Raw genomic sequence first — 26,270 nt, forward strand, 5'->3', positions numbered from 1 at the left:
GACACTTAAGTAAGAATGACCCTTGTTACACACTTAGCAGAACAGGTTTCACTGGGGTGGAAATCACACTTTACAAAAGCTGCCATCCAAACAGCTGTTTATTTGTTTGGCCTACAGCTCATGTTCTCAGTACTATTCATTTTTGTATTTGCACATTGGTTGTTTGTCAGTATTTATTAGTTTTTCATAAATTCTATTGTTTTTCTTTATTTTCCTGTTCAAGCCCACAAGAAATTGAATCTCAGGGCTGTATATGGTGCCACTGTTACTGCACAGGATTGAAAGAAGCTGCCGAGAGTTGTAAACTCAGTCAGCTCCATCATGGGCACCAGCCTCTCCGGCATACTGGATATCGTCAAGAAGCGATGCCTCAGATGGGTGGCATCCATCATTAAAGACCCCCATCACCCAAGACATGCCCTCCCCTCATTACTACCACCAGGGAGGAGGTACATGAGCTTGAAGGCACACACTCAACCACACAGAATAGCTTCTTCCCCTCTGCCATCTAATTTTGAAATGGACATTGAACCCATGAACACTACCTCACTCCTTTTTTGTACTACTTACTTAATTTATACTGTATGTTTATATATATACTTCTTACTGTCATTCAGTTTTTAAAATTTATTATGTCTTGTAATATACTGCCGCTGCAAAGCAACGAATTTCACGACATATGGCAATCATACTAAATCTGATTCTGATTCTTCGATAATGAATTTAATTTGACTTTGATTTTTGTTGTATTAGTTATTTAGCACAGGGGTTCCCAACCTGGTGTCCACAGACCCCTGGGTAAATGGTAAGGGTCCATGGCATAAAAATGGTTGGGAACCCCCGATTTAGGGATACAGCACGGAATAGGCCCATCTAGCCCAACGAGCCTCACCGCCCAGCAACTCATCTATTTTACCCCAGCCTTATTCCAGGAGAACTTACAATGACGAATTAACCTACTACCACAATGTCTTTGGACTGTGGGAGGAAACCAGAGCACCCAGAGGAACCCTATGTGGTCACGGGGAGGCATACAAACTCCTTACAAATGGCACCAGAATCGAACTCCGAACTCCGAGCTGTAACAGCATCACACTAACCGCTATGCTACGGGGAGATACGAGTGGTTGTTGAGACAGTTAATTGTCATGGTTTGCAGCGGGAATGAGCAAGCCACATCAGTGCTGAACCCAGGCCTTCTCACTACTCCAACCAAAAAAGGGAAACCTTTAGACAAATCAATTAGACCAAGACTTGCCTGTATCATGTTCTGTCCTGAAACTTGACAGCTATTCCCGCCTTGGGCAGGCAGCCATGCAGCAGTCAGCGAAGGCAAATGTCTCTCACAAACACATCGTTTCACAAAATAAGATCTTTCTATATTATTCTCTTTCTCTCTTCAACAATTAAAAGTTAAAGGCACATAATGTTATCACTGAAGCACAAGGGAAACACTGTGAAACACTTCACAGGACCATTATCAAATGAAAAATTGACTGAGCAACACAAATATTGCTGGAGGAACTCAGCAGGTTCAGGCTGTAGCTATGTGGGGAAATGGACAATGGATGTTTTTGGTCCTTTCTCTTGACTGGAAGGGAATGGGGAATTAGCTAGTATAAAAAGATGGAATGGAAGAGGTGGAGGAAGTGCTAGCAGGTGGATTGGAGTGAGGTGTGAGGGTGATAGGCAGATAAGGGTGGGAATGATTAGACTTAGGCCTAACTGGAACCAGTTAAGATCAGAAATCACAGGGGGGAGATGGCACTAGGGTTCAAAATGAGCAAAGATGCATTTATGCTGAAATAGTTATGTTTAGAGGCATCAATAAGGACTTCAGCATAAGTGGATAGGATGGAGTTACAGAAGTGGGAATGGATGGCCACACTAATGGCATAGATGAATGTCACCTTTAAAGATTATCTTTATTTGTCACATGTACACCGAAACATACAGTGATATGCGTCCTTCAGCGTCATTGACCAACACAGTTCACGGATGGTGCAGGGAGATGCCCACAGGTGTCGGCACACTTCTGCCACCAATGTAACATGTCCACAACCCACTAACCCTAACTGTACATCTTTGGAACATGGCAGGAAACTGGAAGAACCAGAGGAAACCCAGGCAGTCAGGACGTACAAACTCCTTACAGGCAACTATCACAAGGGCCAGTCTTACTTAGGTAAGAGTCCGAGAGTCAATACACATATTGCCCTGATTCTGGTCATTGTTCGTCCAGTGTGAACAGTTTAAGAAGTGGTGTTCGGTGACAGGCAGCACTGTAAGGCAATTGCGCTAATTGCCTTGCTACCGTGCTGCTTTGGGAGAACTATGGCAGAGGTTGCTGACCACCTCATTCAGTTTCAGAGAGTTCCTAGCGAAAGGGACAGAGCCACAGAGTTTGTGATGGAATGGAAAGCCACAGGTTAGACCTTCCCAATGGAAGTTTCTGGTCAGATTTGGATATCAGACAAACCGTTAAGCAGTTTTAAGGGATCAGATTTATGTGCTGCAGGTGTGGTAGAGCACTGTCATCTTTCGTTTACGTTATACAAATGTATGTTTTGAAAAATAAAAAGGAACAGATGGCAATGTGGATGCTTGCAGGGTTTTTATAAGGTCATCAGAACAGGACTGACTTGCATACAATGATTCCTGAGTCAGCGAGGTTTGTTGATCTCCAGAATGGATTGCTACCAATTTGAGTGCCTTTTGTGACTCACATCTTCACATGAGTTCATCTCACAAAACCAAAGACCCTGCAGAATCAGCCTGGCTAGAACAGAAAAGTTGTTGAGGAGTTGGCTTCAAATGGGGCCTAGTGATAGATCTATGAAAAGTCAGCCTTACTGTTGCACCAATAAGCAGTCACCGCAGATCTACAGTGGAGCTGACTACACCATGATTGGTTTCAAATTCCAGTCAAACCTGGGCCTTTCTTCCCACACAATGTGGGTTTTATTGTCTTAGTTAATTAATTAATTGTTTTCTTTAGCTCATTAAGCAACTCACAGGATCTGGGACATGCACTTCTCATTACTACCATCAGGGAGGAGGTCCGGGAGCCTGAAGGGCCTCACTCTACGTTTTAGGAACAGCTTCTCCCCTTCACCTCAGACTTCTGAAAGGTCCACAGTACCTCACTATTCCACTATTAATCAATTTATTTATTGTAACTAACTGTCATCTTTCATGCCAGCACTGTACTGCTGCCGCAAAGCAACAATGAATCTGATTCTGATTCTGATTCGTGGCCCAACCTGAACCGAGAGGTTTGCTTACTGGCTTCAGGTCAGCTAAGAAACAATCACAGTTCTATATAAGACCATTGACATAGGAATAGAATCCGGCCATTCGACTTATCAACCTTTTCCACGATTCCATCACAGCTGATTTATTATCCCTCTTAACCCCATTCTCCTGCCTTCTTCCCATAACCTCTGACACCCTGACTAATCAAAACCGTTTTAAATATACCCAATGATTTGGCCTCCCCAGCCGTCTGTGGCAGTGAATTTCACAGTTTCACCACACTCCGGCTAAAGAAATTCCTCTTTAGCTCTGGATATCCCTCTATTCTGAGGTTGTGCCCTCTGGTCCTAGACTCCCCCCACTATAAGAAACATCCTCTCCACGTCCACTCTATCTAGGCCTTTCATGTCTGGAGTGACAATTGTTTTTTCAGGTAGGGATGATAAATTTCCTCTCCTCGCAGATATAACAAATCAGATGGATTTAAACGGTAAACCAGTAGATTATCATCACTGCCACAAGTGCTGCCACGGTACTGTAGTGGTTAGCGTTATGCTATTACGCCGGCAACCCAGGTGCAATCTCGCTGTTGTCTGCGAGGAGTTTGTACGTTCTCCCCGTGGCTGCGGCGGCATTCTCCAGGGGCTCCCACGTTCCAATGACGTACGGGTTAGTAGGTTAATTGCTCACAAGGGTGTAATTGGGCAGTGCGGGCCCGTTGGTCTGGAAGGGCCTGTTATTGCACAGTATCTCTGGAAAAATTTTAAAAAGTCTGCTATTGCTGAGACTATCAATTGGAAATGTTTCCAAGGTGGGATGTAATCTAATGATCTCTGGGTCACTAGTTCAAACAGCTAGATTGTTAGTCAGTCACCGACATTCCAAGCCAATCCCCAAGTGAATAAGTTCACTGGGTCCAGGAGGGGAATTGGTGAAATTATAATTGCCTCATACAGCAATGCACAGGAAGGTATCTGCATTAGGTTCTACCTTGGCTGAGTGTCATGAACATTCAAAAGATGTTCCAAGCAGGGGGGACCCAATATTTACTGATTATTAATGACCAGTAACTTTGATCTTCAGTATAAAGCTCTGTGAAAGATCAACACTCAAGCAGAGTTACCCTCACATTGCAAATTGGCCAGCATACCTCTGTACACCTGGCAGGTACTGAGGGAGTATGGCACTGCAGGAGGAGTACCTTCTTCCAGGTACGGAGAGAGGCTATGAAAACCTTTCCTGGAACTGGGGGTGGCAATGAGCTGAATCTCACTGCCTGTAAGAGTGACAGAAACAATCCATCAGTCTACCTTCCCCTTGCACCTGGCAAAACCTATCCTTCTAGTGCCACTCCTCCTTCCCTTTCCATCAGGGTCCACCTCCTTTCCTACTAGATTCCTTCTTCTTCAGCTTTTTACCTCTTCCACCTATAACCTCCCAGCTTCTTAATTCATCCCACACCCACCTTCCCACCTTCCCATTCACCAGGTCTCACCTATCACCTTCTAGGTTGTACCCTTTCCCCCAACCCCATAGCTCTTATTATGGCTTTTTCCCCCTTCCTTTCCAGCCCTGATGAAGGACCTCAGCCCTAAAGATCGACTGTTTTTCCTCTCCAGAGATGCTGCCTTATCTGCTATGTTCCTCCAGCATTTTGTGTGTGTGTGTTGCTCTGATGTTCCAGCATCTGCAGAATCTCCGGTGTTAAAGATAATTAAAAATCCTGCAAGGGCAGGGTGAGGAAATGGGACTCAGTAAATAGTTCCACAGGGAAAAGGCTGACCAAATAACTTCCTCCTATGATGTTACAATTCTACAATTCTGATTATTTTCAAATTCTCAAGATTTCATGATTCAAAGAAAAAGATATTGCAAACTGATGCATGAAATTCAGATTACATAAAATTCTTTTATTGAGCTTGGAGGACTGGGAGGTGGAAAATTATTGCATTGTCAACCTTGCAGGGTTCTCAGCAACTATAAAACTGGGCAAAAAGCCAGCTGGTTAACAGAGAAAATCAGTTAATGCAGCCTCCAAGAATCCCCAAACTTTGTCTTTCTTTCTTAAAGTTTCTTTTCCATTCAGAGCCTGGAAGTTGGTGACCTCCAGACTGACTTCAATGCAAGCAGCCAGCCTACATCTAGCCATTGTACATCACTAATAGTCAGCCCTTTGCTTCCTTTCGAGGATTGTCCGACCCCTGGAGGCCATCTAGCAGAGATCTACATTTTCAATTTACACTAGCTAAATGATTTATCAGGTTAGAAGAGCCTTCCTCGCTGTGCAGGCAGCAGCCAGAGCTGAGGGATGAGATGGCAACAGGAGCTCCTCAGCTGGCCTGAGCTCCCCGACAAGTAACCCAATCGACGCTCTCTGCAGCTCGACTGCTGGAGTCAAGTTTCCAGCAGCAAGGAGCTAGGACAGGAACCTCACAAAATCCAACCACAAACCTTGGCACTATGCCCAGCACCAGGAATCTAACACCACAATGTGCCCAAGGCCTTGAATGCAGTCTGCTTCTTTACTGACAGATTGCCAGCCAACGTCCCGTTCTTGCAAGGGGAAGACACCTAACAACATTTTTGTTTAAATATCAATGTGACATTTGCAAATTATTACAAATCCCACTCCTTTGCTGGCCACGACACGTCCTGCACTGCACATTGTAGCCCCTCATACAGGTCCTGCTCCAGCTAATCCTACCAGAGCTAAAAGTTCTGAACACTAATAGTCTGCAATTGAATAAATTTACTGGGTCCAGGAGGAGAATTACTGCAATTCAACTGGGTTATAATCCCCTCAGAGAGCAACGATGTTTCCATTAGGTCTGACTTGTATGAGTGTTACGAATATTCAAAAGAAACACAAGCAAGAGAAACCCAATATTTACTGATTATTAATAATTAGTAATTCTGATATTCAGTATGAAGTTGTGTGAAACTCACCTTCATTCAAGGGGAGTTCAAAGTTCAACGTAAATTTATTATTAAGGTTCGTATGTGTCACAATATACTCCCCTGAGATTCATTTCCTTGTGGGCATTTACAGTACAACAAAGAACTACAATCGAATCATCGAAAAACTATACAAAAACAATCAATCAATGTGAACAATCAATGTGCAGATGAAGACAAACTGTGCAACAAAAAAATTTTTAAAAACAGTAAGAAACAATAAAGTAACAAGTAAATAAATAATACTGAGAACATGAGTTGTAAAGTCCTTGAAAGTGAGTCTGTAGATTGTGGAATCAGTTCGATGTTGGGGTGGGTGAAGTTATCCACGCTGGTTCGGGAGCCTGATTGTTGAAGAGCTAGCTTCACGTTAAGAGTTCTCCAGTTGGCAGATACTCCAGAGCAACAGTTTGCTCTCCATATCATACTGTCCAGGCTTGAGTATCTGGACAGCTAGGACACGATATCCATGGTCAAATCTGACCGACAGAGGCCCCAACCTCACCAATGCAATACTGCAAGAGTATTGCACTATGGCAGGAGCATCTTCCAGACACATACGGAGAGAAGTTATGAAAACCTTTCCTGATCTCAGTATTTCCATCAGCATGTACTCCCACACGTGTTCAGCCTGGTGCTCAACATTGACCAGAAATTCAACTAAACTGGCCACTGCCGTGGACAAGTGCACGCCCTTGCCACGTTCATGAAGTTAACAAAACCGAGGACAAGGCAACCTGCTTGGTCAGCACTTCCTCCACCGCCCTAACCACAGCAGTGTAGCGGTTAGCATGACGCTACGTACTATAGCTTGAGTTGTCGGAGTTCATTTCCAATGTCATCTATAAGGAGTCGACACATCTTCCCCATAGAATGTGTGAGCTTTCTCTGGGTCCTTTAGTTTCCTCCCACAGTCCAAAGATGTACCAGTTGGTAGGTTAGCTGGTTATTGTGAATTGTCCCGTGACCAGGCTGGGGTTAAATCAGGGGTCACTGGGTGGTGTGTCTCAAAGGGCCGACTCCGTGTTGTATCTCTCAATAAGTAAATCTATAAACTGACCATTCACTCCCTCTATTACCATCACACAGCCTACAAGATGCACAGTTGCTACTCACTCAAGCTACTCCAAAAGCTCCTCCTTATCCATCACCTCTGTCACCAGGAACAATTAAAGCAGCAGATGTATGGGAATATCATCACCAGCAGGTTCACCCACCTCCCCACTCAAGGCTGCACACCATCCTGATGAAATATTTCTCCATTGCTACTTGGGTCCAGATTGGCTATGTGGGAGAGGGAAGATTTAGACTGCTCTAGGGGTACAGCACAGCATCATGGGCCAAAGGACCTGTACTGTTCTTTGTTCTATGCTCTCTACCCGACAGAATTGTGAAAATATCTTCAGAAAAAGGACTATTGTGGTTCAAAACCCAGCTCATCGCCATCTTCTAAATGGATGGGTATACAGATACATGTCCTGGCAATAGTCAATGGTGGAATGATTAATTTTGGGTACATGGTGGAGACCAGAAATGGATAATCATAGCTATTTATAGGGAAGCCAGCCTAAAGGAAGTAATAGAGATGATGAAGAGAGGGACTAATATATTTCTGGATGTTATAAAGCCTATAGTGTTTATAATTAGGTGAGCAAAGAAAGTGAACACATGCTATCCAACTCTGACAGATCACATGTTTTGAGAAAAGGGATGGATTGCAAAAGCCATTTTTGTTTGCTTTAAGCATTAATGTGGGAGAGCACTTGTCCAATCTGTCTATTCCAGCCTGTACCTTGGGCAAAAACCGAGAACTGCATGTGGCAAATTGATGCTGAACTTTGGACATAAGCTTCCCTTGGGCTCAATCTGTGTGGCTGCAGTTCATCTGGGTGGGAGGGGCACGACTTACTGAAGACCTGAGGGGCAACCTTTCCACACAGAGATTACTTCTGTAATTGTTTGGTTTTTGGTGAATCATTCTCCCTTGTACCATGATTCAGTGAAAAGCTTGCCTTGCATTCTCTTTATACAGATCAAATCATTACACAGCGCATTGAGCTAGAATGAGATAAAACAATAACAATGCAGAATGAAGTGTAAAAGCTACTGCAAAGGAGCAGTGTAGGTAAATATCAAAACGAGGTCGATTGTGAGGCTAAGGGTCAATCTACAGTGAGAAACCTAGTGGTATGTGCTTTCAGGCTTTTGTATCTTCTGCTTGATGCCAGAGGAGAGAAGGGAGAATGTCTGGGGTGAATGAGGTCTTTAATTTTTGTATCGTGGGTCTATGGAATGAGCTGTTAGTGGAAGTGTTGGGGTCAGGTACACTGACAGTGTGTTAAAGATAGTTGGAGAGGTGTGTGGATAGGAAAGGTTTCAAAGGAAATGGGACAAATGCAGGCAAAGGAACTAGCTCAGAAAGCTATCTTGGTCAGCTTGAACTAGTTGGGTCAAAAGGCTTGTTTCTGCATTGTATAACTTCAACAAACATCTGTAGATGTAAGGGGGAGAGTATATTGACTGGCTGCATCATGGCTGGTATGGAAATCTTTGAATGGAAAAGCCTGCAAAAAGTAGTGGCTACGGTGGCTCAGTCCATCACAGGTAAAGCCCTCCTCACCATTGAGTACGTCTACACAGGCGCTGTCGCAGGAAAGCAGCATCCATTGTCAGGGCCCCCACCATCCAGGTCATGCTCTCTTTTCACTGCCTCCACCAGGAAGAAGGTAGAAGAGCCTCAGGACCCACACAATCAGGTTACCCCTCAACCATCAGGCTCCTGAGTCACAGGGGGTAACCTCACTCGCCCCATCACTGAACTGTTCCCACAACCAATAAACTCGTTTTGAAGGATTCATCATCACATGTTCTCAATATTTATTGCTTTCTTGCTTGTTTGTTCATTTATTTGTTTGTTTATTTATTTTTGTTTGTATTCGCACAGTTTGTTGTTTTTTTCCACGTTGGTTGTGTGTCTGTCCTTTGGGGTGCAGTCTTTCATTGATTCCAATGTGTTTCTTGTATTTACTATGAACGCCCACAAGAAAATGACTCTCGAGGTTGTAATGGTGACATATATGTACTTTGAAAATAAACTTACCTTGAACTTTGAACACTTTATGTCGGCTGGCTGAGGCCATATTAAAGGTTAATCTACAATCTACATGTAGATTGGGTGAACCAAATTGGTAAAGGTGCTGAGGAAGAGGATTTCTTGGAATGTATGCGGGATGGTTTTTTGAACCAACTAGACAGCAGGCTATTCTAGACTGGGTATTGAGCAATGAGGAAGGGTTAATTAGCAATCTTGTCGTGAGAGGCCCCTTGGGTAAGAGTGACCATAATATGGTGGAATTCTTCATTAAGATGGAGAGTGACATAGTTAATTCAGAAACAAAGGTTCTGAACTTAAAGAGGGGTAACTTTGAAGGTATGAGACGTGAATTAGCTAAGATAGACTGGCAAATGACACTTAAAGGGTTGACGGTGGATATGCAATGGCAAGCATTTACAGATCGCACGGATGAACTACAACAATTGTTCATCCCGGTTTGGCAAAAGAATAAATCAGGGAAGGTAGTGTACCCGTGGCTGACAAGGGAAATTAGGGATAGTATCAATTCCAAAGAAGAAGCATACAAATTAGCCAGAAAAAGTGGCTCACCTGAGGACTGGGAGAAATTCAGAGTTCAGCAGAAGAGGACAAAGGGCTTAATTAGGAAGAGGAAAAAAGAATATGAGAGGAAACTGGCAGGGAACATAAAAACTGACTGTAAAAGCTTTTATAGATATGTGAAAAGAAAAAGATTGCTTAAGACAAATGTAGGTCCCTCACAGACGGAAACAGGTGAATTGATTATGGGGAGCAAGGACATGGCAGACCAATTGAATAATTACTTTGGTTCTGTCTTCATTAAGGAGGACATAAATAATCTTCTGGAAATAGTAGGGGACAGAGGGTCCAGTGAGATGGAGGAACTGAGGGAAATGCATGTCAGTAGGGAAGTGGTGTTAGGTAAATTGAAGGGATTAAAGGCAGATAAATCCCCAGGGCCAGATGGTCTGCATCCCAGAGTGCTTAAGGAAGTAGCCCAAGAAATAGTGGATGCATTAGTGATAATTTTTCAAAACTCTTTAGATTCTAGACTAGTTCCTGAGGATTGGAGGGTGGCTAATGTAACCCCACTTTTTAAAAAAGGAGGGAGAGAGAAACCAGGGAATTATAGACCGGTTAGCCTAACATTGGTGGTGGGGAAACTGCTAGAGTCAGTTATCAAAGATGTGATAACAGCACATTTGGAAAGTGGTGAAATCATCGGACAAAGTCAGCATGGATTTGTGAAAGGAAAATCATGTCTGACGAATCTCATAGAATTTTTTGAGGATGTAACTAGTAGAGTGGATAGGGGAGAACCAGTGGATGTGGTATATTTGGATTTTCAAAAGACTTTTGACAAGGTCCCACACAGGAGATTAGTGTGCAAACTTAAAGCACACAGTATTGGGGGTAAGGTATTGATGTGGATAGAGAATTGGTTGGCAGACAGGAAGCAAAGAGTGGGAATAAACGGGACCTTTTCAGAATGGCAGGCAGTGACTAGTGGGGTACCGCAAGGCTCAGTGCTGGGACCCCAGTTGTTTACAATATATATTAATGACTTGGATGAGGGAATTAAATGCAGCATCTCCAAGTTTGCGGATGACACGAAGCTGGGCGGCAGTGTTAGCTGTGAGGAGGATGCTAAGAGGATGGAGGGTGACTTGGATAGGTTAGGTGAGTGGGCAAATTCATGGCAGATGCAATTTAATGTGGATAAATGTGAGGTTATCCACTTTGGTGGCAAAAACAGGTAAACAGATTATTATCTGAATGGTGGCCGATTAGGAAAAGGGGAGGTGCAACGAGACCTGGGTGTCATTATACACCAGTCATTGAAAGTGGACATGCAGGTACAGCAGGTGGTGAAAAAGGCGAATGGTATGCTGGCAATTATAGCAAGAGGATTCGAGTACAGGAGCAGGGAGGTACTACTGCAGTTGTACAAGGCCTTGGTGAGACCACACCTGGAGTATTGTGTGCAGTTTTGGTCCCCTAATCTGAGGAAAGACATCCTTGCCATAGAGGGAGTACAAAGAAGGTTCACCAGATTGATTCCTGGGATGGCAGGACTTCCATTTGATGAAAGACTGGATGAACTAGGCTTATACTCGTTGGAATTTAGAAGATTGAGGGGGGATCTGATTGAAACGTATAAAATCTTAAAGGGATTGGACAGGCTAAATGCAGGAAGATTGTTCCCGATGTTGGGGAAGTCCAGAACGAGGGGTCATAGTTTGAGGATAAAGGGGAAGCCTTTTAGGACCAAGATTAGGAAAAAATTCTTCACACAGAGAGTGGTGAATCTGTGGAATTCTCTGCCACAGGAAACAGTTGAGGCTAGTTCATTGGCTATATTTAAGAGGGAGTTAGATATGGCCCTTGTGGCTAAAGGGATCAGGGGGTATGGAGGGAAGGTACAGGGTTCTGAGTTGGATGATCAGCCATGATCATACTGAATGGTGATGCAGGCTCGAAGGGCCGAATGGCCTACTCCTGCACCTATTTTCTATGTTTCTATGTTACCAGTTTTAACGTCATTGACACGAGCGGTTCACTATGAGTTCTACTCTCCTCACTGTCGTTGATCACAGAAACGGCTCAGCTTTGCACAATCAAGACTGATTGAGGATTCACATTCTGACAAGGGCATTCAGACTGACCAGATTTCACCTTCAGGCAGAGAGCTGACGATAAGGGAGCCCTCCAGGAGGCTTCTACAACACCAGGGAGAATGGTTGGGACCACAAGATTGCTCTTGTTTTCAGGACAGAAAAACATTGCCCTCTTGCTGGACATGGCCAGTAAATTTGACACGAGGGAGGACAGTAGGATTGCTGCAAACACACACAACTAACAGTATTTAAAAACTGTTCACTCTAAGCACAGTGTAGTGTCTCACAGCCACACACGTGCACGTGACTAGCACTAGTAGAAACTGTTCGGCAACAGTCTCCTGTCCCAATTAAGCAGCACAGTGTCCCAAATAACTGAAGGGAATCCCAGCTATTGATTAGTTTTTGTTCTTTAAGAGTTTTCCCAAATAAGCAGCTGTCCTGATGAACTGATGGCCCAATTAACCAGAATCCACTGTCTTACCATTTTTCAAATTGTTAAAATGTCTCTAATTGACACAACAATTGTAGGCCGTATCTCGGGTAATGATGAGTTTGAGTACAGAGAGGAAATTAAGAACCTGGTGGCATGGTGCGAAGACAATAACCTATCTCTCAACGTCAGCAAGACGAAGGAATTGGTTGTTGACTTCAGAAGGAGTAGCGGACCGCACGTCCCAATTTACATCGGTGGTGCGCAAGTGGAATAGGTCAAAAGCTTTAAGTTCCTCGGGGTCAATATCACAAATGACCTGACTTGGTCCAACCAAGCAGAGTTCACTGCCAAGAAGGCCCACCAGCGCCTTTACTTCCTGAGAAAACTAAAGAAATTTGGCCTGTCCCCTAAAACCCTCACTAATTTTTATAGATGCACCGTAGAAAGCATTCTTCTAGAGTGCATCACAACCTGGTATGGAAGTTGTCCTGTCCAAGACCGAAAGAAGCTGCAGAAGATCGTGAACACGGTGCAGCACATCACACAAACCAACCTTCCGTCCGTGGACTCACATTACACCGCACGCTGTTGGAGCAGTGCTGCCAGGATAATCAAGGACACGACCCACCCAGCCAACAGACTTTCCGTCCCTCTTCCCTCCGGGAGAATGCTGAGGAGCTTGAAGACTCGTACGACCAGATTTGGGAACAGTTTCTTTCCAACTGTGGTAAGACTGCTGAACGGATCCTGACCCGGATCTGGGCCATACCCTCCAAATACCCAGACCTGCCTCTCGGTTTTTTTGGACTACCTTACTTTCCATTTTTCTATTTTCTATTTATGATTTATAATTTAAATTTTTAATATTTACTAATTTTAACTATTTTAATATCTTTAATATTTAATATTTGTAATCCAGGGAGTGTGAAGCGCAGAATCAAATATCACTGTGATGATTGTTCGTTCTAGTACCAATTGTTTGGCGACAATAAGTATTTATTATTATTATTATTAATAAGGAAATATACAACTTGAGACAATTAAGACAAACAGGCCTGTAATGTTCTAGGTTCTACGCAGATAGAAATTAAATATTAAATCTAGAAAAATATAGTCATCTATTCCTTCCAGCGGGTTTCAAGAGCAAGTAGAATCATAGAGTTTTACAGCAGAGATCCAGGCCTTTTGGCTCGTCACTTATATCCCAACCTTTTCCCTCTTCTGCACTAATCTCATTTGCTCATATTAGGTCTATCTCCTCTAGCCCTTGCCTCTTTAAGTGTCTGTCTAAATATCCCATAAACATAATAACCGCAATTGATTCCACCACCATATCTGGTAAAAGATTCTAGATGGCAACTACTCTTCGTAGGCTTGACTACTGTAATGGTGTCCTCACAGGTCTCAGTAAAAATCCCTCGGACTGCTGCAGCTCATTCAGAACTCCGCTGCTACAGTCTTCACTAAGAACCAGAAAGTAGAACATGTCACTCCAGTTTTCAGGTCACTACACTGGCTTCTTGTCCATCAGAGGATTGACTTCAAAATATTACTACTGGTTTATAAAGCACGGAATGGACTATGGTCAAAATACATCTCTGATCTCTTGCTGCATTATGAACCTTCCAGAGCTCTCAGATCGTCTGGAGTGGATTTGCTTCCCATCCCCAGGGTCAAAACTAAACATGGTAAGGCAGCCTTTAGTTACTACGTTCTACATATCCGGAATAACCTTCCAGAGGATCTAAAGTCTGCCCCAACTTTAAGCTCTTTTAAATCGAGGCTTAAAAGTTTTCTTTTTACTGTAGCTTTTTAATTAGAATCTCCTGCACTGTAACTTTTATTTATCGCATGAATTTTTTGCGTGACTTAATTCTCTTTATATTGTCTGAAATTTGATGTTTGATTTCTACATTTTGTTCGATGTAAAACAGTTTGAACTGCCTTGTGTTTGATAAGTGTTGTACAAGTAAGCTTGTTTGCTTGCTCTATGCATAGGTAGATTGGCCAGAAACAAATGTATTATGCATTTATGCATTGGGAACCCTGTGGAAGCCTGTGGTCTTCATGAGGAGTCTGACGACAGAAGACATTTGCTCCAGAATTGGCGACAGGTGAATGATAGTTTGAAATCTCTGCACTGGTTTTTCAGTTGTGTAGTTAACTATTTCTAATCCAGGCTTACATCTCACTCCCACTGTCAATGCTTGCTGGGGAATGAGTCAGTCCATGACCTCTGCAAACTTTACATGAAGGAAGGAGAGCACAGCTCGGGGATACCTGCAGTGTCAGTTCAGCCACCCAGCTAGTCTGGGAGTGAAGGCGAGATCTCCCTAGTGCCACAAGCTGTATTCACCCAACTAGAAATATCCCAGACCATCTTCTCATTATCACAATAGTGGGATTTTGTCATGCACTAACTAGCATCCATGTTTTCAACACCATAGTACAGACCACACTTCGCTGATCGCCTCAAAGGTCTTTGAGACATACCTCCAAGGCGTCTATCATTCTTGGAGAAAGGAGGAAATTCAGGATGAGAATGGTTGGGTTCATTTTTGACCACTGCCTGTCCAATTCCTCATCATCATCCTGAGCACATTCCTCAACCTTTGTAGGACGTTACGAATGTAGGAAGAATCAGGAGTGGCCATTCACCTCCTTGTCCTTGCAACACCATCCAATAGGTCAGGGCTGATCTTTTACCTCAGCCTATCCTAATCTCAAATCACTCGAGCCACTTAATATCCAAACTGCTTTTCAAAGGTTCATTTTATTATCTAAGTAGGTATGCAGAATATAACTCTGAGATTTGTCTTCTCCAGATAGCCATTAAATACAGAAAAACCATAGAAGTAGTTGAAAGAAAGAAATGTTTCATCTACTGAAGACAACTAGATGAACATCAGATGGGTATTGCAGCAGTCGGATGTTCAGTCTTGCCTCTTTACTGCCCAGGCAGCCAAATTCCAAAAGTCACCTTTAAAATTGAATCGTGCAAACCATTGGGCTTCTGCCCACAAACAAGAGGAGTTGTTTTGGCATCACTGGCTGCTCCATCTGGTTTACAGGAACATTGAACATAGAAAATGGAAGAGTATGGCATGGAAGCAGACCTTTTTGCCCACAATGCTGTGCTGAACCAATTAAACTTACAACCAAATGGCTAACTAAACTACATAATACCCATATCCTTCCATTTGCCTACCTAGACATCTCTTAAAAGTCCCTAATGAATCTGCCTCTACCACCACCCTAGCACATCAGGAAGGTGATGGGTGAACTGCCTGGGGTGGTGGTAGATGAATCATAAGGAAGTCACTCACCAAACCCTGGCGACAAATTACCCTCCCATTCCCTAATGAACTGTACCAATGGAAGCCATGAAAGGAACTTTGTCTGCACTCACGTGTTGTGGAGCACACACCAGCCGCAGTGAGGATCTCCTGAGCCCAGGCAATCAGAGCACGTCTTGTACTGTCCACATGCCTCCACGGGCACTCTGGTCAGCTAGAAACAAAAAAAAAAACAGGCAGAGTTTTAGTCAAGTATCACTGTGGCACCAGGTTCATCAACTATGAGAAATTAGAAGCACAATATGTCATCAAAGACTCAAACAAACTTCTACAAATGTACAGTGGAAAGCATTCTGACTGATTGCATCACTACCTTTGAAGTTTGAACCTTGAACCTGGGATGGGGAACTCCAATTTACAGGAATGCAAGAGATCACAGAGAGCTATGGACTCAGTCAGTTCCATCAGGGCTCTCTCTGCCATCAAGGACAACTACTAGAGCGATTTCTCAAAAAGCAACATCCATCAAGGACCCAACTATACAGGCCATGGCCTCTTCACACTGCTGCCAACGGAAGCCTGAAGTCCCACAGCACAAGGTTCAAGAACATCTTCTTCCCCACTGCCATCAGGTTTTCAGCAACACGAAAAATTCTAATTTTACCTCAAGACTATATTTTTCTCAACTTGCGATGAAGTTCAAAAGTACATTTGAAATTTGAACTTTACATTTGGACAAATACAGTACAGTACAATAGTCTCAAGCACATATATATAGCTAGGGTGCCTAAGCTCTTTGCACGGTACTGTATTTGTCAACGTGGAGCAGAGAACAGGTTTGTAAATCTGGCAGGAGTAGAGGATGTTGGGAAAGTGGGGGTGGAGCACCGTGGGAGGAGTGTGGGACAAGTGGCAAAGGAGAAGTGCCAGGGCAAGGGGTGGCATGGGTGTACACACACCAGCCCCGAGACACCAGGCAAGGTCATTTGATTCCAAACAATTAGTTTATTGATCATTACAGAACGCCACCCTGGTGCTTCCTGCTCCCTCCCCTCTCCCTTCCCCTTTTCCCAACCATGATTTCCCTCTCCCTGCCTCTTTCCCACTCTCAGTCCACAATATAGACCCATATCAGAGTCAGGTTTATCATCACTCACATATGTCATGATTTCTTTTGTGGCAGCAGTACAGTGCAATACATAAAATTATTACAGTACTGTGCAAAAGTCTTAGGCACCCTACCTATGTATATGTGTGTGTATATATATATATATACCCAAGACTTTTACATTTAATGTATATGTCATGACACACTACCCTGAGATTCATTTCTTGCAGGCAGTCACGGCAGAACAAAAAAATACAATAGAATCAATAAAAAACTACACGCAAAGACTGTCAAACAACTAATGTGCAAAAGAAGACAAACTGTAAATACAAAAAAATCACATAAATAAATAAGTAAATAAATAATATTTAGAACATGAATTGTAGAGTCCTTGAAAGTGTCCATAAAGTAATATTGTTATATTATTTTTTGTATTGTATCATGTAAATCATAATAATTTATGCAAATTTATGTTGATGTTTCCTATTATAATGTGCTGTGCTGCTGCAAAATGCTCATTTTTGTGGAATTTACACCCAGTGTACAAATGTCCGTGACTTGATGCATTGTACAGCACGCTACACGCAGTTGTAATGTCGAGGTCAGTACCAGAGTATGCAAGGCACACAAAATGCCACAGGAACTCAGCAAATCACACAGCATCTACAGAGAGCAATAACCTGATGATGTTTTGGACCAAGACACTTCATTTGGACCAAGACACTTCATTAGGACTCTGACACGTCTCGCTCTGATGCGTTGATTCTTTATTCCTCTCCATAGACACTGTCTGACTGCTGAGTTCCTCCAGTGTTTTGTATGTGTCACTCTAGATTTCCAGCCTGTGCCAAATCTCTTGTGTTTAAAGAATGCAAGGCTCTGTACCAGACGCAGTGATACAGAGCTGGGCCAACAACAGAAGGTCAGGGCCTGGGCCATAGATCCTGACACACCAGGCTCAATTCACTGGGCCAGAGGCAGTTCCTCTGAGCCTGAGAAACAAGAACCACAGTCAGTTACATATAATATTAGGTTAATCATGTGTGAGGTATAATTTGTAAAACATGATTACTGAGATATGATGTGATATTTCATTAATAAGATCAGTGATATGACATTTGGTTTGCGATGTTTAGATACATCTTGTGATGTGATCTATGAATTGAGGGAAGATAGGTGGTAATTGATTTATGATACATGATACGTGATACACCGTTGTGAAATGTTGAGTAAACATCATTTAACACAAATCTGTTTCATATAAAAACAATACGCTCCAATCAGCAGCTACAGAAAAGGCAGGCTAATGTTTTGTATGTTACCCTGCCTCAGAAAAATACAGTGCTGCAGTGAAGGTACTCTGCCACAAAACGCAACTTCTCTCTTCCCATTATAATTCCATAACCTTTCACATTTCCAGCATAAATTATTTATCTCGAATCCTGCTGGAACCATGAGCCCCTGACCCTCGTGCCATCCCTCACTCGGTCTTACAATGCCTGCACTGTGCGTGGAGCTGTTACGTATCCTGTGTTTAAACCTTCCGAGACAAATTTACACTTTTCTTAACAAGGAGAAAGGTGAATGAGGCTACTCCAGCGTCAGTCATTCCCAAGGGAAGTTTCATAGTAGTTAGGAAACTGCTCCAGTCATCCAGAAATGTGCAAAAACAAAGTCAATTTCAATAACAGTTTTCCCAAATAAATGCATTAATAACTTCGTTAATAACTAACAGAACAGTTATTACCCCTCAACCATCAGGTTCCTGAACCAGAATCAGAATCTGGTTTAGTATCACTGACATATGTTGTGAAATTTGTTAATGTAGTGGCGGCAGTACAATGCAGTACATAATAGTGAAAAAACTGTAAATTACTGTAGATATATAGCAAGTATATATGGAGGACTTAGGCAAATTGGAACAGTGGGCAAAAAAGTGGCAGGTGGGACACAGTGTTGAGAAGTGGATGATAATGCATTTTGGTACAAGGAACAATAGTGCAACTATTATCTAAATGGGGAGAAAATTCAAACATCAGAGGTGCAAAGGGACTTAAGAGATCCAATGCAAAACTCCCAGAAGGCTAATTTGCAGGGTGAGTCTGTGGTAAAGAAGGTGAATGCAATGTTGGTATTTATTTCAAGGGGAATAGAATATAAAAGCAAGGAGATAATGCTAGTCAGGCTGCACTTGGAGCGTTGTCAACAGTTTTGGGCCCTATAACTCAGAAAGGATGTGTTGTCATTGGAGAGAATCTAGAGGAGGTTCACGAGAATGATTCTGGGAGTGAAGGGGTTAACAAATGAGGAGCGTTTGGCAGCTTTGGGCCTGCACTCACTGGAATTTGGAAGAATGTGGGGGATCTCACTGAAACCTACCAAATGTTGAAAGGACTAGATAAGGTGAATGTGGAGAGGTTGTTTCCTTTGGTGGGGGTAGCCTCAAAATTGAAGGGCGATTCTTTAGAAGAGAGGTAAGGAGATTTTTTTTTTAGCCAGAAAGTAATGAATCTACCCCAGACTGCAGAGGAGGCCATCCATGTTTGTGGGTATATTTAAAGCGGAATTTGATAGTTTCCTGTTCGGTCAGGGCATCAAAGGATATGGCAAGGCGGCAGGTGTACGGGGTTGAGTGGGATCTGGGATCAGCCATGATGGAATGGCAGAGCAGACTCGATGGGCTGAATGGCCTGATTCTGCTCCTATGTCTTATGGTCTTATATATATTAAATAGTCATATTAAATAACTAGTGCAAAAATAGAAATAAAAATAGATAGTGAGGTAACGTCCATGGGTTCAATGTCCCACTCAGGATGGCAGGAAGGAAGAAACTGTTCCTGAACCGTTGAGTGTGTGCCTTCAGGCTCCTGTACCTCCTTCCTGATGGTAGCAATGAGAACAAGGCATGACCTGGGTGATTGGGGTCCTGAATGATGGATGCTGCCTTTTTGAGGCACTACTCCCTGAGGATGTCCTAGATACAACAGAGGCTAGTGCTCATGATGGAGTGGATAACAAGTGTGGATAATTTCATTCACCTCAACAATGAACTGATTCCACAACCTACAGACTCACTTTCAAGGGCTCTACAACTCATGTTCTCAAGATTTATTACTTATTTATGTATTATTATTTTGCTTTTTCTTTTATTACTTGCACAGTTTGTTGCCTTTTGCAAATTGATTGTCTTTGTTGTGTGCGGTTGGTACTTGCACTTAGGAAAGCCAATGATTCTGACTATTGATTGATGATTCAACCATAAGGCTCCTGAGACAGCATGGATAACTCCGCTCACCTCAACAATGAACCGATCACCAAACGAGATTTTCAAGGACTCTATACAACTCATGTTCTCAATATTATTTATGTATGCATGTATTTATTTATTATTATTGTAATTATTTTATTTTATTTTATTTGTTTGTATTTGTCCAGTTTGAATTCTTTTCCACATTTGTTGTTTGTCAGTCTTTTTCTGTGTATAGTTCTTCATTGCTTCTATTGTATTTCTTTGTTCTAATGTGAATGCCCGCTGGTAGGGTGCTACAACAGTGTTGCGGTTATCATGAAGCTATTACAGCTCGTGCCCTTTCAGAGTTCAATTCCAGCAGCGTCTGTAAGGAGCCTCTGTACTTCCTCTCCACAGAATGTGTGGGTTTTACCCAGGTGCTCTGGTTTCCTCCCACAGTCCACAGACAAAGCAGGTTGGTTCATTGTTCATTGTAAGTCGTCCTATGATTAGGGTTAGGGTTAATTGGGGCTGTGTGGTTGCAGAGGCAGTGTGGCTCGAAGCACTGGAAGGCCTATTTCATGCTGTATCTTGAAAGAAACAATGAATCTCAGGGATGTATATGGTGACATCTATGTACTTTGATAATAAATTTACTTTGAACTTTGAATTCGGTTAACTAACCTGGAGTAAAACTCTAGCATTAAGAGTGATGGCTCTATGATGCAGAAACACATCATGTTCACTAAAGTCCTCCAAGGGAGGAAAGCCATTGCCTTTATTCCGTCTGGCTTATATATGTCTTCTGACCCATTGCTGCACCTGAAATCTGAACTGCCCTCTAAAAACACACCCGCAAACTCTTCCACTCTGGAGAACACAGCTTTGCCAAGACCCTCACGTACAACGAAATCTAAAAGCCAAAGCTGGGTTAGAATCAAAGCGCCCGGTCCAATGATCCATTAGCAAACTTCCATGGATGCAGAACAGCTGAGACAGAAACACCCTCTGCAAGTACCGGCTGAGCTGCTGAAGATTTCTGATGCTCTGATTTTTGATTTCAGCTTGCCACAGTTAGATGGGGACATGGGCATTTCTGCATCATTCACCACACTGCACTGAGTCAAAACAGTTTTAAACTACTGGGAATTCATATGCATTCCTCACAGCAACAGTGGCAGCACACTGCATTATTATCTACTGAAATCAAACCATAACATTCAGCTGGTGAGGGGCAGAGTCATCAGCAAATCACAAACCATGCATCACATCACAAAGCAGATCTCACAAATCCGAAACCAAACATAAACTCAATCTAGCTGTGATTCTTACAACTTGCATGCTTTTAAAGAGTAAATTTTATTGTCACTAGGCAAGGAATGATAAAAATGTATCCATGTCACACATAAACACTCACACAAACACATACACTCGCCCATATACACTCACACAAACACACTCACACAACACACACATACTCATACACAAGCACATCCATACACACACTCACACAAACACATATACACTCACACAAACACACATCACAAACACATGCACACTCACACAAACACATATGTACTCACACAAGCACATACACACTCAGACACGTATTCACACAAACACATACATCCTCACACACAAACACACACATCCTCACACACAAACACACACATACTCACACAAACATATACGTACTCACACGAACACATATGCACTCAAACACACAAACACTCACACAAGCACACACATACACAAACACACACAGACAAGCACATATGCACACATACACATTCATACAAACACATAAGCACGCACACGCACACACACACACACAAGCACATATGCACACATACACATTCATACAAACACAAGCACGCACACACACACACACACACACACACACACAAGCACATATGCACACATACACATTCATACAAACACAAGCACGCACACGCACACACACACACACACACACACACATAAACACACTCACACATCTGTCATGACAGTCAGTTACTGTCATTTCCCACTGCTTAAGGCAAGCAACTCTATTGCTCCTTTGTTAACTTCTACTCCTGGTTTCCTCTGACTGTTACTTCATGAGCTTCATTTACATAGCCCCTTCCACAACCTATTTGGACTCTCCCAATATTGTAACTTTTGTTGTGAAGTAGAAAATGCAGTAATCACTTTCTGCACATCAAAGTCCAAGGAACAGCGATAGGCTAATCAGCAAGCAGGGTCTGTTTGAGCGATGTTATTGAGGGTGGAACATTGACCAAGGGTTTGGGACAGAACCTGCCTGCTCTTCTTCATAATTGTGTGCTAGGATAGAAAATAGCAGACCATGCCTGCAGTTAACACCAACAACATAAGGCAGGAGCTCCTACAGTGTGGTATTAGCCTGTCAGCATCCATTCTGTGCTCAACACCTTGCAGTGGGGTTTTGAACTTCAAAGTATGTTTTCATGTGAATAAAGTGCAAGCAGGTACATCCTTGTACAACCAAACTGAACACATAAAATTCAATGTATACTCCTATGAGGAGCGTATGATGGCTATAGCCCTGAACTTAGTTGAGCTTAGGAGAATTGGGGGTGGGGGGAATGTTATTGAAACCTATGAAACATTGAAGGCTTAGAGAGAGTGGATATAAAGAGGATGTTTTCTATAGTGGGTGAGTCTAGGACTAGAGCGCACAGCTACAGATTACAACGACGTCCACTTAGGGTCATAGTAATAGAAAACAACAGCACAAAAACAGATCCTTCAGCCCATTTAGTCTGTGCCGAATCATCTAAACTGCCTGCTCCCATCGATCTGCACCGGGACCATAGCCCTCCATACCCCAATCATCCATGTTCTTATCCAAACTTCTCTTAAACATTGAAATCGAGCCTGTGCGCACCACTTGCACTGGCAGCTCATTCCACACTTTCACAACCCTCTGAGTGAAGAAGTTTCTCCTCAAGTTCCATTTAAATTTCTCACCTTTCACCCTTAACCCATGACCTCCAGATGCAGTCCACTCAACCTCAGAGGTAAAAGCTTGCTTGCATTTACCCTATCTATTCCCCTCATAATTTTGTATACTCTATCAAATCTCCTCTCAATCTTGTACATTCCAAAGAATAAAGTCCTCACCTATTCAATTTTTCCATATAACTCAGGTCCTCCAAATCTGGCAACTTCCTTGTAAATCTTCTCTGTACTCTTTCAACCTTATTTACATGTTTCCTGCAGGTAGGTGACCAAGACTGCACATAATACTCCAGATTAGACCTCACCAACGTCTTGTTCGACATCAACATAACATCCCATCTCCCGTAATCAATGCTTTGCATTATGAAGGCCAATGAACAGAGATGAGGAGGAATTTCTTTAGCCAGAGGGCAGTGAATCTGTGGAATTCACTGCCGCAGATGACTGTGGAGGCCAAGTCATTGGGTATATTTAAAGCAGAGGTTGATAGGTTCTTCATTAGTAAGGGTGCCCAAGGTTTTGGGGAGAAGGCAGGAGAATGGTGTTGCAAGGGATAATAAATCAGCCATGATAGAATGGCAGAGCAGACTCAATGAGCCAAATGGCTGCATTCTGCTCCTATATCTGATGGTGTTTTGGGGATAAAGTGCAGGCAAGTGAACACTTCTGCAACTACACTGAACACATAAAGTGCGGAGTCACACACTGTAAGGGTGGGTGAGTAAAGTTCCATGGCAAGAGTCAAAGGACAGCCACGGTCCCTCAACAAAGAGGTCAGAAACAAGGGGACATGTTCTCGAACAGAATAACTGGTGGAAAGATTAGAAGAAAGTTTGGCAAATATTTCAGCCTGAAATATTTGGAAGTCACGGCCTGAAGGAGTATTGAAGGCAGAAACATTTAAGATGTAAAACTCAGCAGGCTGAGCAGCAACTGTGAGAGGAAAGGAGCTGTCGACATTTCAGGTCATTGAACGTATACCTGTACAGTACAGGATCAGTCCTTTGGCCCACAATGTTACGTCAATCCAATTAAACTGGTAATCAAACGGGCAACCTAACTAATTCCCTCTGCCTACACAGTGGCCATGTCCTTCCATTTTCTCACATCCATGTGCCCGTCTGAGCATCTCTTAAACTTAGACCGGATAGACCGGATATTGAACTTTATACTGTTGGACTTCGGCCACATTCCACCGTGATACAACATTTGGCGGCACGGGAGGTCGTTCCTGCCTGTGGCCATCGAACATGCAGCTCCTCCCATGGAGGGTCAGACACTCTGAGCCAATAGACTGGTCCTGGACTTATTTTCCATCTGGCATAGTTTGCGTTTTGTTGTTTGATTGTTTGTGGTTTTTGTATTGCTATAGTTACGCTCTATCCTTGGTTGGTGCGGCTGTAACGAAACCAAATTTCCCTCGGGATTGATAAAGTATATCTATCTATCTATCTATCTAAAAGCCTCTAATGTATCTGCCTCTACCACCACCCCAGACTGTGCATTCCAGACATCCACCACCATTCTGTGTAAAAATACTACTCCTCACACCTCCTTTGAAATTACCCTCTCTCACCTTAAATGCATGCCCTCTGGTATTAGATATTTCAACACTGGGGAAAAGACATTATCTGCCTATGCTATCTACGTTTCTCATAATCTCATAAATCGCTATCAGATCTCCCCGCAGCTTCTGCAGCTCCAGGTTGTCCAACCTCTCATTATGACATGTGCCCTCAAATCCAGGCAGCATCCTGGTAAATCGTAACTCTTGCAGAAGTTTGAACCAGAACGTTGACATTTCCTGTTCCCCACCCACAGATGCCGCTCAACCGGCTGAGTCATTGCAGCAGGTAGTTTGCCGCATCTGCAGTCTCTCAGGTCAACATTTAAGAAGTAGCTGAGGAACAGCTGAAGAATTGTAATCCGGAGGGCTTGGAAACAGGATTTTAGTCAAAAGTCCACATTTTGATAAGTGAAACACAATGGTCTAAATTGCCTCTCACTACACTATGAACTGCTGAGTTATCCAGTGTCTTGCCCAACACCCTTAACGTTAAGACTATAAGACATAGGAGCAGAATTAGGCCAGTTGGCCCATTGAGTCTGCTTCAACATTTCATCATTGTTGATTTGTTATCTCTCTCAACCCCATATCCTTCAAGAGGACCACAACCTTGTCATAGGGCTTGCATAACTGAATGACCCGGAGAGCTACGTTGGCTGGAGTCAGGGCTTTCAAATCTTGGCTATTGGTAGGGTCATCCATGCCAAACAGGTCAAAGGGTAGAGGCCAGTCTGAGTGGTTCACTGGTCCTCCAGGTTCGGGGGTTCAGCTCAGGGCTAACAACCCTGACTGGTCAAAAAAAATTATTACAGAAGCAGCAGTGAAGAATCCTCCTATATCTGAGTGCAGCTGAGGTCCCTGAACCACAGCTGGGACACAGTAGAGAAGATGGCCCCGGAGAAACAGAGAAAGAGGACCTCCATTGCTGCCCTAAACACCAGCGGCAAAACGAACTAACAACCCCATATAACACTACCGCACAGAAACAGGCCCTTCAGCCCACTTAGTCTGTGCTGAACCATTAGACTGTCTAGTCCCATCAACCTGCACCGAGACCATAACTCTCCATACTCCTCCCATCTATGTACTTATCCAAATTTCTCGTAAATATTGAAATCGACCCCTCATCCACACTTGCACTGGAAGCTCGTTCCACACCCTCAACACTCTCATGTTCTCCTTAAATATTTCACCTTTCACCCTTAACCTATAACCTCTAGTTGTAGTCTCACCCAATCTCAGTGAAAAAAAACCTGCTTGCATTTACCGTATCTATACCCCTCATAATTTTGTGTACCGATATCAAATCTGCCCTCAATCTTCTACGTTCTAGGGAACAAGGTCCTAACCTATTCAACCCTTCCCTATAACTCAGGTTCTGGAGGCCCAGCAACAGCCTTGTAAATGTTCTTTCAATTTTATTTCAGTCTCCTGCCTTCTTCCTGCGACCTTTGACACCCTTTACTGATCAAAAACCTATCAGCCCCCGCTTTAAGTACACCCAGTGATCTGGCCTCCACAGCCGCCTGTGGCAATGAATTGCACAGCTAACAGCTAATCCAGTGAACTTGCTATGGTTGGGATCTTACTGTGCAGCTAGGTGCTGTTGTGTTGACCTGTGCCAAGGGACTTTAAGCATACCCTGCTGCCTGTGACTTGGTGGAGGCTTTGAGAATTGGTGTAAAGGTGGGCAGTGGGGCCAGGGGAGCAAAGCCTATAATGCAAGCTG

At 43.1% G+C, this 26,270-nt stretch overlaps 1 protein-coding gene across 6 annotated transcripts in view; it reads right to left on the minus strand.

Annotated features, from left to right (window-relative positions):
- The window catches only part of plxna4 (plexin A4), an 811,940-nt gene that overhangs the window by 354,459 nt on the left and 431,211 nt on the right, over window positions 1–26,270 (minus strand). For all 6 annotated transcript variants that reach the window (XM_072241488.1, XM_072241485.1, XM_072241487.1 and 3 more), the window contains exon 5: window positions 15,768–15,868. In XM_072241488.1, coding sequence (XP_072097589.1) covers window positions 15,768–15,868 — 101 coding nt within the window. The remainder of the gene's footprint in view (window positions 1–15,767; window positions 15,869–26,270) is intronic.

This window comes from Mobula birostris, chromosome 23 (assembly GCF_030028105.1).
Source record: "Mobula birostris isolate sMobBir1 chromosome 23, sMobBir1.hap1, whole genome shotgun sequence".
Classification (NCBI taxonomy): Eukaryota; Metazoa; Chordata; class Chondrichthyes; order Myliobatiformes; family Myliobatidae; genus Mobula; species Mobula birostris.